The 12161-nt window shown below is 42.6% G+C and overlaps 2 protein-coding genes across 3 annotated transcripts; both read right to left on the reverse strand.

The window, feature by feature from the left end:
• Window positions 1-1420: 1420 nt before the first annotated feature.
• On the reverse strand, window positions 1421-5205 carry si:dkeyp-75b4.8 (lipopolysaccharide-induced tumor necrosis factor-alpha factor homolog). Of its 2 annotated transcripts, none has more exons than XM_034599171.1 (5): window positions 4967-5205; window positions 3449-3614; window positions 2116-2223; window positions 1831-2017; window positions 1421-1729 (listed from the first exon to the last, which is right to left on the reverse strand). In XM_034599171.1, the coding sequence occupies exons 2-5, from the start codon at window positions 3585-3587 to the stop codon at window positions 1597-1599; spliced, it is 567 nt and encodes a 188-aa protein (XP_034455062.1). In that variant the 5' UTR covers window positions 3588-3614; window positions 4967-5205; the 3' UTR covers window positions 1421-1596. The 2 variants fall into 2 exon arrangements, with proteins under 2 accessions (XP_034455062.1, XP_034455056.1); XM_034599165.1 differs by having other exon boundaries at window positions 3449-3617; window positions 4967-5203.
• A 999-nt stretch (window positions 5206-6204) lies between these two features.
• On the reverse strand, window positions 6205-11913 carry pdia2 (protein disulfide isomerase family A, member 2). The gene is made up of 11 exons (XM_034599114.1): window positions 11576-11913; window positions 10525-10731; window positions 9280-9413; window positions 9051-9188; window positions 8427-8543; window positions 8159-8284; window positions 7777-7971; window positions 7061-7181; window positions 6749-6927; window positions 6421-6606; window positions 6205-6333 (listed from the first exon to the last, which is right to left on the reverse strand). The coding sequence occupies exons 1-11, from the start codon at window positions 11847-11849 to the stop codon at window positions 6280-6282; spliced, it is 1731 nt and encodes a 576-aa protein (XP_034455005.1). The 5' UTR covers window positions 11850-11913; the 3' UTR covers window positions 6205-6279.
• Window positions 11914-12161: the final 248 nt, after the last annotated feature.

Here is a 12161-nt window from a genome sequence, read left to right on the forward strand (position 1 = left end):
GGAGGAGAAGCGCGCCAAACTTTTTGGAAGAAGAAATAAGAACTAGAAAATTCCTCGTGCCGAGAAATTTCGAATGGGTGCCATGCTTGCTGCCGGATCCACACAGACCCTAACCGTTTTTTTTGGGAAGAGAGAGAGACACAGACTGGCTGCTTCAGGAGAGAGAGAGAGAGAGAGAGTAAATATAAAGATTCCTTTCTCCCACTGACCCACATTCACCCTTTGGCCCCGCCCCCTGCCCTCTCCCCCTGCGTGTGTGTAACTTCACTAATTACTGCACCTGTGACAGAGAGCGAGTGACAGTTTTGACCTTGGGAGTACATCACGAACAAAATGCTCTAATTAAAAATCTATAACTCCTATCTGTGCGATGAAAACAGCGTGAGAATCACAAGACTTTGATGAACAAATAGATATCTATATTATTTGTTAGAGTTAAAAAATGAGGCCGTGCGAGCAATTTAGAAACGTAGTGGTTATTCCAAAAATGTCATCCGAAAATTAACATGGGACCCAATGGGGAGGAGATATTTCTACACTCTAGCGCTCTCCGCAAACAAATGCTTGTTACTCAAAAACTATAAGTCCTATCGGTAAAATGAAAACATTTTGAGAATCACAAGACTTTAACCAATAACCAGATATATTTTTTATTGGTGAGAGCTACGAAATGGAGCCGTGGGAGCGATTTACGTTTTATTTTTCGGTTTTGCTCTTTCCGGAAATTTCCGTCAAAATTAACATGGGACCCAAGGGGAATCTGTTTCGGAAATAATTCCTCGATTTCTCGCAGCGGGTATAAGCAAAGGTCCGAGAGATTTGAGAGTTACATGTCTGCGAAGGAAACTTCTTGAACTGCTCTTTGATCTAAAAATCATGTCTGAGAGCCTCCGTTTGTGGATTTGAGAGCAGTTTTAGTGCAACCAGAATAGCTAAAAGAGGGTCATTTTCGCACTGTCGCTCTTTTGGTAGAGCGAGCATCACTCCCATTGTACGTTTTCGGCCACTTTATCGCGATTTTTGTGCGAACTGTTGGACGAAATTCTTATAAAAGTCATAGCACACCATTCGACGTAATTCCGCATGTTTTGATATAGGCGCTTTGCGCCATGCAATGCATTGCACCAAGTGGCACCACCACTAGGGTGCCGGCTACCTATGGGTGCCGGCCACTTGGCACCCATAACTACCATTCACATTCAGGTTTTACAGGCAAAATAGAGTATTGACTTAACCTAACCCCACCCTGCATTTCTTTGGACTGTGGGAGGAAGCAGGAGAAAACCCACTCAGACACAGGGAGAACATGGCGATTCCACATAGAGAAGCCCCGGTCGACATCGGCTTCAAACCCTCAACCTTATTCCTGTGAGGCGACGGTTCTAACCACCGCATATTTACAAAAACAATGATCGTTTAAAAAATAAAGCAGCTGTGGTGAGTCTGGATTCTCGTTGGTTAAAAGAATCGAGTTTCTATCAAAATAAAAATGAAGTGTCAAACTGCTCTTGCAGCACAATCCACTTCTCTTCTGTCCATCTACAGTCTTCTCTGTACATCACTTACAGCTCCATCACCTAGAAACTGTCCTGGTTTTTAGGTGACACAGTCCGGGTCGTCCAGTGGTCGTTTGTAAGTGAACAGATGGCGTCCACACTCGGGGCAGGAGTGATATGCGTCTTGTAGTCCACATGCGATGAGCGGGATCAGACAGAAACCACAGATCAGCCTGAAACACACGAGCGGTGTAGGTTTAGTTAAACCTGTAACAGCTCTCTAACATTAACGTGTGTGTGTGTGTGTGTGTGTGTGTGTGTGTATGTGTCTCACCCCATCACTGCCAGAAGTATACACAGGCCCCAGGCATCCTTGCTAGGATGGTACTTGACATTAGTGGTAACAGTTCGCCGGCAGTGTGGGCAGCGCACCAAACCAGGCTGCTTTGTCAGATCGGACAGTCTGATGGGGACAGGCGTCGGCTGGGTTTGGCTGCTGTTGACAGTCTGTGTTGCACCGACTGTAGAGGGACAGAGGACAGTATCAAGGGTAAAACACAACTAGGGAAGGGGAGGAAATATAATTTTCGCCTGCTCGGTTGGATTATAAACCCAATACCTTGTGTGAGTGGATGGATTATGTATCCAGCGTTTCGGGGAGTTGAGGTCACAGACGTGGGCACAGAGGGCAGAGACAGGATGGGAAATGGATCCCGCTGAATCCTAACTGGTGAAAAAGAAAGACAAAAACGTTACTTCACATCTCTTGGACACATCTCTTTCTCTCTGTTGCAGCTCTTTGTGCAGATCTTTGCAGAACAATAATAGAAGCTGATAGAGAGTTGGGAGTTTTACACCGGTAAATGTTAGAATATGGCCTTTAGTGACCTTTAACTTTGTCTTCTCATTCATTTTAAATACCTGTGTGCATATATACAGTACAGGCATAATGTATAATCCGTATAATCAACATAACCTTGTCTTTATGTTAATTTTGTCAATGGAACACTGCAGCCTTTTTGCTTGCTTACTGAAATGAGGACGATGGGGTGATCGATGTTTATCTGTAGAAAGAAGTTTCTGCAAAACCAACCTGAAAATGCTGATGTGGATTCAAATCATTTTTTAACAAGATTCACACGGATTAATGTAGAATGCTTTTCTTTAATATTGCCCTGAATATACTCCATCCACATTAAAATACATAAACAACATCTGCTCATTAAAACTTCTGCTCTACTGTAATCACACTGTGACGAGTCTGCACTTTAAAGGAGACACGTTCTGCTCATATTCAGGTTCATCGTTTTGATTCGGGTCATTCAAATGCTCTAATGTTCAGAAAACACATCACTGTCCTCGCACTGCTGCAGCTCCTCTCTTCAGCCTCTGTCTGAAACACTTGGCTTTAGCTCCTGTCTCTTTAAGCCCCCCCCCCCCCCCTCCTGATAAAGTCCAGTCTGTAGTGATTGAAAAAGCATCAGAAGTCTCCTTTAATATCGTCTGTTTAAATTGTTCTGTTTCAGTTTTCGGAATAAGACCAAACTACTGTCCTGCAGGTTTTTTCATCCACTGAAATATCAACAAAATCACATCATGAAGTCATGAAGTCGTCTGACAAACTCAAATAAATACAGTGTGCAATCAGCTGGATTCACATTTTAAATGAATGAAGAGGGGAGAGGTTAGAAATCTGGCTTCTCCTCATATCCGCAGCCTCACTTTTTCGATGATGCTTTTATTTTGATATCTACTTTGCTGATGAAATACGACTAATATCTCATCTTTCCTTATCTTAATTATTTTTGGAAATCCAAGTTTTATGGTCTGCACTAAAAGACAAGATTCAGATCTCTAGAAAGCTTATTTTATGAGTGAGAAAACCCCCCAACACACAAACAAGAAGATGAATGTGCAGAGTTGAAGAAAACGAGAGCAGAGAGATATTCTACCTGCTTCTACGTAGGTGGGAGGAGGCGTGGAGGGGGAGGAGAGGGAGGCGTAGTAGGAGGGGGGTGGTGGGGTGTACAGTCCTTGAGTATTCCGAGCAGGAGGGTGGAGAGCGGCCTCTTCGTATGTAGGAGGTTCCATCAGGAGATCATCCGGTCAAACAGGATGCTGCTGATAAGGAGGAGGACGGACAGAGATGGAGATAATGTTCATTGTGATGCACGCAGACAGGGAGAAGGGACAAAACCCAAAGGGAGTTTAAACATGTGTCATCGAACATTTTGAACAAACCTATTTGGCAAGTACCCAGAAAAACTGGTGCTAATACTTTGTATGAAGTTACTTTTGGTGTTAAAAAACTTTGCAACACACTATACTTTTCCAGCGTACATTTATTTGTTTTGTCCTGAATGTTCTCTAATTAACAAACATCAACAATCCTGTGAATTCTGTGAGTGAAACAATCTGAGAAAGATCGCTGCTGCACCATGAGGGGTTTTAAAGTAGATTTATTTTAAGGGGTGAGATGCAAAAATAAGTCGTTTGTACCATAGACTGTGAAAAAAGATGGACGACGTGACAGCTGCCAAAAGTGAAGCCAAAATGTCTCAGATGCCCCCTGGTGGCTTGCGGGAGTATGGGTCATAAACCAAACTAAAAAGTCCAAATACGGGTCAAATTGATTTTTATTGTTTATTGTTCTGTGTTTTTTTATTCCCATGTATTTTGTAAAGCACTTTGTAAGCTTATTTAGAAAAGTGTTACAGAAATAAACGTTATTATTATTAATAATAATAATATATAATTATATGATATATATAACTATAATTATAATAATATACCGACTCTAGTATCTCAATTTGGTTGGCAACTAGTTATAGGCCATCACTTATTTTATATCTGTTTGTTTGTTTGTGTTTGTGTGTGTGTGTGTGTGTGTGTGTGTGTGTGTGTGTGTGTGTGTGTGTGTGTGTGTGTGTGTGTGTGTGTGTGTATGTTTGAGTGAGGACATTTTGGCCATTACCTTTGTTTTTCAGAGAGCTGTTAAAGAGGGTTAAGACTTTCTTTTAGGGTTAGAGTTAAGGGTTAAAGTTAAGGGTAAGAGTTAAGGGTTAGAGTTAGGATCGAAGGGGTAATGACGATGAGCGTCGTCACTAAGACAGAAGTAAAGAATGTGTGTGTGTGTGTGTGTGTGGACACTATTGTCAGTAATCTGAACATCTCTGCCTTCCTGCACCTCAAGCCGTGTGTTGTCACATGTCACATAACCACGTCGGGTCTGCCTCTCTGATTCTGTTGTTCAAGTTACTCTCACTCTCAGCTTAGTTCAACTCAGACGTTCACGACAACAACAACAACGACGACACCGTCAGTGTCGTATCTGACACTGAACTCACAGATGATCCTGAATCATTCTGCTCCACGAGGATGTTTTTTTCAAATACCATCACCTTACGTCACATTAAAAGCAGCCGGACCAGTAGTGAACGTGCCTGCTGAACACAGACGTGTAACTCTACCTCACATGGGTCCTTTCTCTTCTGTAAACAGGAAACATCCGAGCCCTGGAGTCTGATCCAAAACAGGGCGCCAAACCGTCCTCCGACAAACTCCAAATGCTGCCTGTGACGACCTGTCCTCCGTCTCTAATTGAAGTGTGAGATGTGTGAGATGTGTCAGAGCAGTGGTCTCACCTGGGATGAATGAGGAAGCTGGGCCTGAGGACACACGCACCAGGCTGGTGACAGACGTGACATCACAGCCTGTTCAACCTGTTTTCCTCTGGAATTGGAAACATTTTACTTCCCACAGAATGAAAACCAACCCTCTTCATCCGCTTCCCTCTGGAGTTCAGCCTCTCACACGAACCTGTTCCCACATGAAAACTCGTCCTTTAAACACACAGTTGTTACCAAGACACAAGATAGTAAATCTGCATGTGCGATATTAACTTAACCATTTATATATTTGTTAATGTGTTTGTTTATTTAACAAGCACCAGATAAATGTCACGTAGAGACAGATAGAAAGTGAAGGGGACCAGGTTTTCTCCAGTCTCAGGAGACATTAGGTCTTGTTTCACTATCAATTATTTTAAATCTAATTTAAAGTCCAATCTTTTTAATTTAGCTTTTAACTAAGCCTGAGTCTGTCTCACATTTCTTTTCATATCTGTTATTATTTCATCTCTTATTTATTTCTATCTTGTGTCTTTTCACTGCATCGTTCTCTTGCACTGTTTTTACTTCTCTCCACCCTGACTGTGTTGTTTTCCCTTCGCCCCGTGTATGTAAAACACTTTGGCTCAACTCCTGTCTTCATGTTTTTGACGCCTGTCAATTTGTTTGTTGGTTGGTTTGTTTGTTCTTTGTCTGCAAGCGAGATAACACAAAACCCACAGCACAGATTCCCATGGAACTAGCTGGAGGGATGTGTTGTGGGTCAGGGAAGAAGCTATTTAATTTTGTTGTGGACCCAGGATATTTTTTCATAATTTTCTTGAACATTGTGAGACATTTTTTGACATTTTCCTACTTTCCCAGGGAATAACTCATGAATCTTGATGTGAAATTTAAAAAACAACATTTAGGGAACTGATATATCAGGTGTGGTGCAGTTTAAATAAATGTAAGGGGACTGTCTTTCTTTCTTTCTTTCTTTCTTTCTTTCTTTCTTTCTTTCTTTCTTTCTTTCTTTCTTTCTTTCTTTCCTAAAATAACCTATGCAGCGTTTAAGGTCATTTCAAAATAATCATCAACACTTTTTAACCCAAATTCATTTTATTAAGAAAACCTGAAAACGCTACGTGGATTCTGATTGGCTCAAAGTGACATCAAAGCTCATCTTTAGTTGTGTTGGTCGGCGCCTCTGTAGAGTCGTCAGCGTCCTGAAGGAGAGAAAAATAAATGAATGGATGAGAGGAGGGTGAGTGGAGAAGAGATATTTTGATGTAGGATTATAAAAGAATACAAACCTTGTCACCCTCCTTAGCATCATCATCATCATCATCATCATCTTCATCATCTTCATCATCATCATCATCCACATCTTCCTCATCCTCCTCATCCTCAACATTACTTCCCTCCTGAGGCAACACTCCTCCATCATCCAGGAACTTAGAGAAAGTCTCCAGGTCTCTGTTTCCAGCGTAGTCGACCACCTGGGAGAAGCAGAAAGACGTGATCAAAAGCTCTGTGATGGAATGTGTGTGTGTTTGTGTGTGTGTGTGTGTGTGTGTGTGTGTGTGTGTGTGTGTGTGTGTGTGTGTGTGTGTGTGTGTGTGTGTGTGTGTGTGCTCTTACCTCTTTGCCGCCGGCTGGGAAATATTTGAGCGTGGGGAATCCTTCAATAGTGACCGACTCCAGCTCGTTGGCTGAAGAGTCGATCTTGGCGATGATAATATCTTCGTGGTCAGCGTACTTCTCACCCAGCTTATCCCAGATGGGAGCCAGCTCCTTACAGTGTCCACACCATGGAGCATCTACACACACACACACACACACACACACACACACACACACACACACACACACACACACACACACACACTTAATTCCAGTCAAAGTTGTTACAGTACACATGTCACTCTGAGGCAGACGGACACACTGACTTACAAAACTCCACAAAGACGTTTTTGGTCGGGTCCAGAGCAACAGATTCAAAATTCTTCCCCACCAGGACTGTGACTGGTCCTTTGTTCCAGTCCTCTGGGATCTCCTCTGTGCGATAGTACGGCTGCAACAAAAAAATATATAAAATATTTAGGCAACTGATTACTATGAGTGTGTGAGTGTAAGTACTTGAACAAACACCAGTGTGATAAGAACTACCTAAAATGACAGAAACCTTCTTGGAGATACCTTTTTTCTAACTTGTATTTTGACTTATAAGTTTGGTCCATGTCCCATCTGCTAACATGGAGGAGGAGGGGTTTATGATCTACTATATATACTGCAGCCAGCCACCAGGGGATGGCTGAGACATTTTGGCTTCACTTTTGGGGAGCTGTCATGTCGTCCATCTTTATTTACAGTCTGTGCTCACAATGAGGGGTTGAGAAAAAGTTCTGCTACAGGAACTATTTCTTTCTAATCTTTGTTTTATTGTGAAACTCTAGATAATTCAAATTATTAAAGTGAATCCATCTGAGAGGTTTTAGAGGAGCTGATAACATCTCATATATATATCTGACCATGGGACCCATGGAGATGTTTTAATTCAATCTGAAAAGTAACTATAGCTTTGTCAGATGAATGTAGTGGAGTAAAAAACATTATATTTAAAATGGAGTTATGGAGTAAAGTAAATAATACGTGTTTGTGTGTTTTACCTTGGCGGTGCCACCCACGACCTCCTGGCACAGCTGTCGCAGTGAGTCTGCATTGAGGTCACTGGTGTCGATGTTGAACTTCTTTCCCGTCTCCATGTTGATGATGCGAGCAGTGGGGGCGTCGCCCTCGGACACGCCAAAGTATGTCAGCACATGAGACATGGCGGATGTCACGTCGATGACAATGAACAGCATCTGCATTACACACACGCAGACACACACACAGACACACACACAGACACACACACACATATGCCCACAAAGAAAAGTTAAGACAATAAGGTTAAATTTAATTTTAGGTCTTTTAAATATTGAATCTCTTTCAATGACACTTTTTTCTACACACACACACACACACACACACACACACACACTGTGTTACCTTGCCCTTGAACTCTTTGGCAACGGGCCTGCTTGCGTCCAGCAGAGCCCCCTGACTCTCCACGGTGGAGTTGATGAACAGCAGGCTGTGCAGGAGGATGCTCGAGGAGAAGATCTTATCTGCAGTCTGAAAACACACACACACACGGTGGGATTTGAGTATAATATAACATTAATTGTCTAATGATGTATGTGTTTGTGTGTGTGTGTGTGTGTGTGTGTGTGTGTGTGTGTGTGTGTGTGTGTGTGTGTGTGTGTGTGTGTATCACCTCCTGCTTGAACGGGATGATCAGCTCCAGACTGTTTTCGCCGATGAACTTGGTCAGATTCTTTTTGTCCAGTGTCCCGTCTTCTGACAACGCAAAGTCGGCTCTGCCGTCATCGAACTAGCAAACAAACACACACACACACACACACACACACACACACACACACACACACACACACACACACACACACACACACACACACACATACACACACACACACACACACACACACACACGTCACTTCTAATAGAGGTGCTCACTCAGGTATCTCCCTGATCTCTTGGGCCCCTCGGCCTGCTCAGTAATCTTTACAGACATGTAACACAACCATGATGAAATACTGACATTTAATATAGGTTTATTCTACAGTTGTCCAAATTAGTTTTCTGGCTGCTGTGATTGTTTTGCTGTCCTATTTTGTGGTAGGTCTAATCATTTCTAAACTAAACCTTAAATACAACAACTCTAAATACTATAAATACAATGGAAAAATCCTATAAGCACTGTATCTTGGCACTAGATGGCAGCAGAGCTAACACCATGAAGACTCCCTGTCCCTTTACACTGTCTCTGTATTAAACTCTGGACTCTTGTCTCTCTCTTGATGTCAGAACATGTTCGTACCTTTTTGAAAAGCACCACTGAGTTTTCTTTCACTTCATACTTCTGGAAAACCTCAGCAGTCGCTGTCAGAGCAAACTCTGTGTCCGTCACGTCCAGGGAAAGTTCCTTAAACAGCGTCGCCGCCTCACTGTCCAGATCCTAGTATCGATTCAATTCAAATATAGTGTAAATAATAAAACAAATATATCTCATGAGTTTTAACACTGGGTAGATAAGTTGATTAACGTACATCAAAGAATCCAACGACATTGACATCGTGAGCATCGATGAACTGAGCTGCAGACTCTGCAGAGTCGAGCACTGGAGCACCAGGGCCTGACCGACGCTTCATCCACTGGACGATTCCCTCTGCTGTCCTCTTACCTGACAACACACACACACACACACACACACACACACACACACACACACACACACACACACACACACACACACAATTAGTGCAGGTCAGGCTCAGGAATATATGTCTATGACCTGTTGAGATTTACAGATAATGTACAAAAGCATAAACCTAAAAGTTTGGCAATTTGGGAAATGTTCTTGTGTTTGTGTATATTTAAAACAGCGCAAAGACACTTAAAAACTGTTGATCTAATCTAAAAGAGTTTCAGAGGAATTAAAAAACAATAAACAGGTTCACAGATGAACAGATGAACAGATTAACAGATTAACAGATTAACAAATTAACAGATTAACCCTAACCCAAGAGTCTTGTCTCGACTCATGACTTTAGAGGATGGTACACTGACCAACATTCAACCTAACCCCAACTTTAGCCTGAACCTAACCTTAATTTAACCCTGAACCTAACCTTATCCAGACCTTGATCTAACTTCACTCTTTCCCTAACCTGAACCTAACCTTACTCTTACCCCTAAAACTAACCATATCATTAATTTAATCAGAAACTGACCTGAACCTAACTGTAATCTTAACCTAAACCCAAAATGAATCTAACAAATCCTAACCCTAACCCTAACCCTAATCCATCTTCCCCCTCGACTTAACCTGAACCTAACTTTACCCATCCTACTCTAAACTTAACGTAAACCTAAACCCAAAACTAAACCTAAACTTAAATCTGAAACAGTCCAAAGTAAAGTCCTCACTTTAAATAATGATTTAAATTGTGGAAGCCACACACACACACACACACACACACACACACACACACACACACACGATCTGGAAATAGAAACTAATTATGTGCAGCTGTGAGACTTAATCATTGAGGGTCTGAAATTTATTTTTTAATCAGTTTAAATTAATCCTCTGGGTTTGTGTGTGTGTGTGTGTGTGTTAGTGTGTGTGTGTGTTAGTGTGTGTGTGTGTGTGTGTGTGTGTGTGTGTGTTAGTGTGTGTGTGTGTGTGTGTGTGTGTGTGTGTGTGTGTGTGTGTGTGTGTGTGTGTGTGTGTGTATGTGTGTGTGCGTGTGTGCATGTGTGTGTGTGTGTGTGCGTGCATGTGTGTTTACCAGTGAAGTCGACAGGCTGCTTGCGGCCTCCGTTGATGAACAGTTTGAGAGAGGGGAAACCTCCGATGTCAAACTCCTCAGCCAGCTCCTTCTCCTCCGCGGCGTCCACTTTGGCCAATCGCATGGTTGCCTCCTCCCCCTTCAGTTTCCCAGCAGCCTCTGCGTACACCGGCTCCAGACGCTTACAGTGACCACACCAGGGGGCGTCTGCACAAAACCCACACAGATCATGTAGAAGACAAACTGGCACCTGAGAGGGGTTCATGAACTAAAACAGGCCTCAGCTCCATCCACCTGTTTGTCACTATCAGCAGCACGTGTGCAGATATACATGGAAATAAGCTGCTGATAGCAACAGTGGCAGTTGGCTTCAGGCTTCAGACCTCTCGTCTGCCACGACTGAGCTCATGTGTGGGAGAGTTGAACCTGGAGAACATCTGGACACGAGAGGCCACGTGTGTGCACGCGCATTTGCACGATAACGCCTCAATGCATACGAAGACTTTAACGGTTTTTATTATAATAAAAAGACTGAAGGTTCTTACACTCAGCTCTTCATGCATCTTTTGGTCGTATCCCACAGTTTTCCTCTACTGAGTTGAGACCTCACAGCATATTTGTTAGAAAAGGCCAAGAATGATCTTCTTCACTTATTTAATGCATCTCATTATAACACAAAATGATATTTGTGCTAAAAGCAAAGTGATTAACTTTGTTAGAATTGCACAATAATTGGAGGGTTTTGGAAAACTTAAAAATTGAGAACATTTTAGAAGCGAATGTCTGTTACTAGATTCTCTGTTATACTTGTTGGGATCTGAACCTAAGGAGACAAATATCAAAAACTCAACTCAATGAGTGCGGAATGAAACAAGTCTATGTAACAGAATGAATGTAAGTAAGTTTACAAGTTAATATGGACTCATCTGTACAAAGGTGAGATTGAGTTACGGGGAATTTAAGTGTCTATGTCAAGTAATGTTCTGGTTTGTAAAAACGTTTGTTTGTTTTTCAGTTATTCATATTTATATATTACAATGTAACTACTCACAGAATTCGACCAGTAGAAACTGGTTCTCGCTCAGAGCTCTGTCGAAGTTGTTAATGTGGAGAACCATCACATCTTTCTCCTCCTCTATCTCTGTTGTTTTGTCTTTCTTCTCCTCCTCCTCCTCCTCCTCTGTCTGTCCTGCAGCTTCTTCTTTCCTCTCCTCTGGTGTTCCTGTCGGTGTGTCACTGTTCTCCTCTGCGTCGTCGGCCTGGAGGCAGGAGGCCCACAGCAGCAGGCCCAGCAGCGTTAGGAACAGGAGCGTGTGCGTCCTCATGTTGGCTGTTTTACTCGGTCCGGCTGCTCTGGTGCCTCCGCTCAGGTGTGGGGAGATGTGTCCCTGCAGGTTTCTACCTTTATGTGTCTAATATGGAGAGTGTGTGTCGAAATGTTACTGGCCTCCCTGCTCATCCAATCAGGAGTTACGCTCTTTCCAGATCGAACCAATCGTGCGGTGCCCTGTAGAGTCAAGAAATTGGGAAAACTGGCTGATCTGCTGTTAATGTTTCTGGAGCCATCACACGTACACTCATCCATTTGCTTCTCTCCTCCCTTTTCTTGAAAATAATCCTGTTTTCTATCAGAGGTT

This window comes from Hippoglossus hippoglossus, chromosome 1 (assembly GCF_009819705.1).
Source record: "Hippoglossus hippoglossus isolate fHipHip1 chromosome 1, fHipHip1.pri, whole genome shotgun sequence".
In the NCBI taxonomy this organism is placed as follows: domain Eukaryota; kingdom Metazoa; phylum Chordata; class Actinopteri; order Pleuronectiformes; family Pleuronectidae; genus Hippoglossus; species Hippoglossus hippoglossus.

Excerpts from the sequence above, each read along its gene's own strand:
- si:dkeyp-75b4.8 (XM_034599171.1), bottom strand. The coding sequence starts at position 3,587 with ATGGAACCTCCTACATACGAAGAGGCCGCTCTCCACCCTCCTGCTCGG. Across the intron at positions 2,224-3,448 it reads TCCCACCTACGTAGAAGCAG|TTAGGATTCAGCGGGATCCA; the intron begins GTAGAATATCTC and ends CTTTTTCACCAG. Across the intron at positions 1,730-1,830 it reads ATACTTCTGGCAGTGATGGG|GCTGATCTGTGGTTTCTGTC; the intron begins GTGAGACACATA and ends CGTGTGTTTCAG.
- pdia2 (XM_034599114.1), bottom strand. The coding sequence starts at position 11,849 with ATGAGGACGCACACGCTCCTGTTCCTAACGCTGCTGGGCCTGCTGCTG. Across the intron at positions 9,189-9,279 it reads ATGTCGTTGGATTCTTTGAT|GATCTGGACAGTGAGGCGGC; the intron begins GTACGTTAATCA and ends AATCGATACTAG. Across the intron at positions 8,544-9,050 it reads CAGTGGTGCTTTTCAAAAAG|TTCGATGACGGCAGAGCCGA; the intron begins GTACGAACATGT and ends TTTGTTTGCTAG.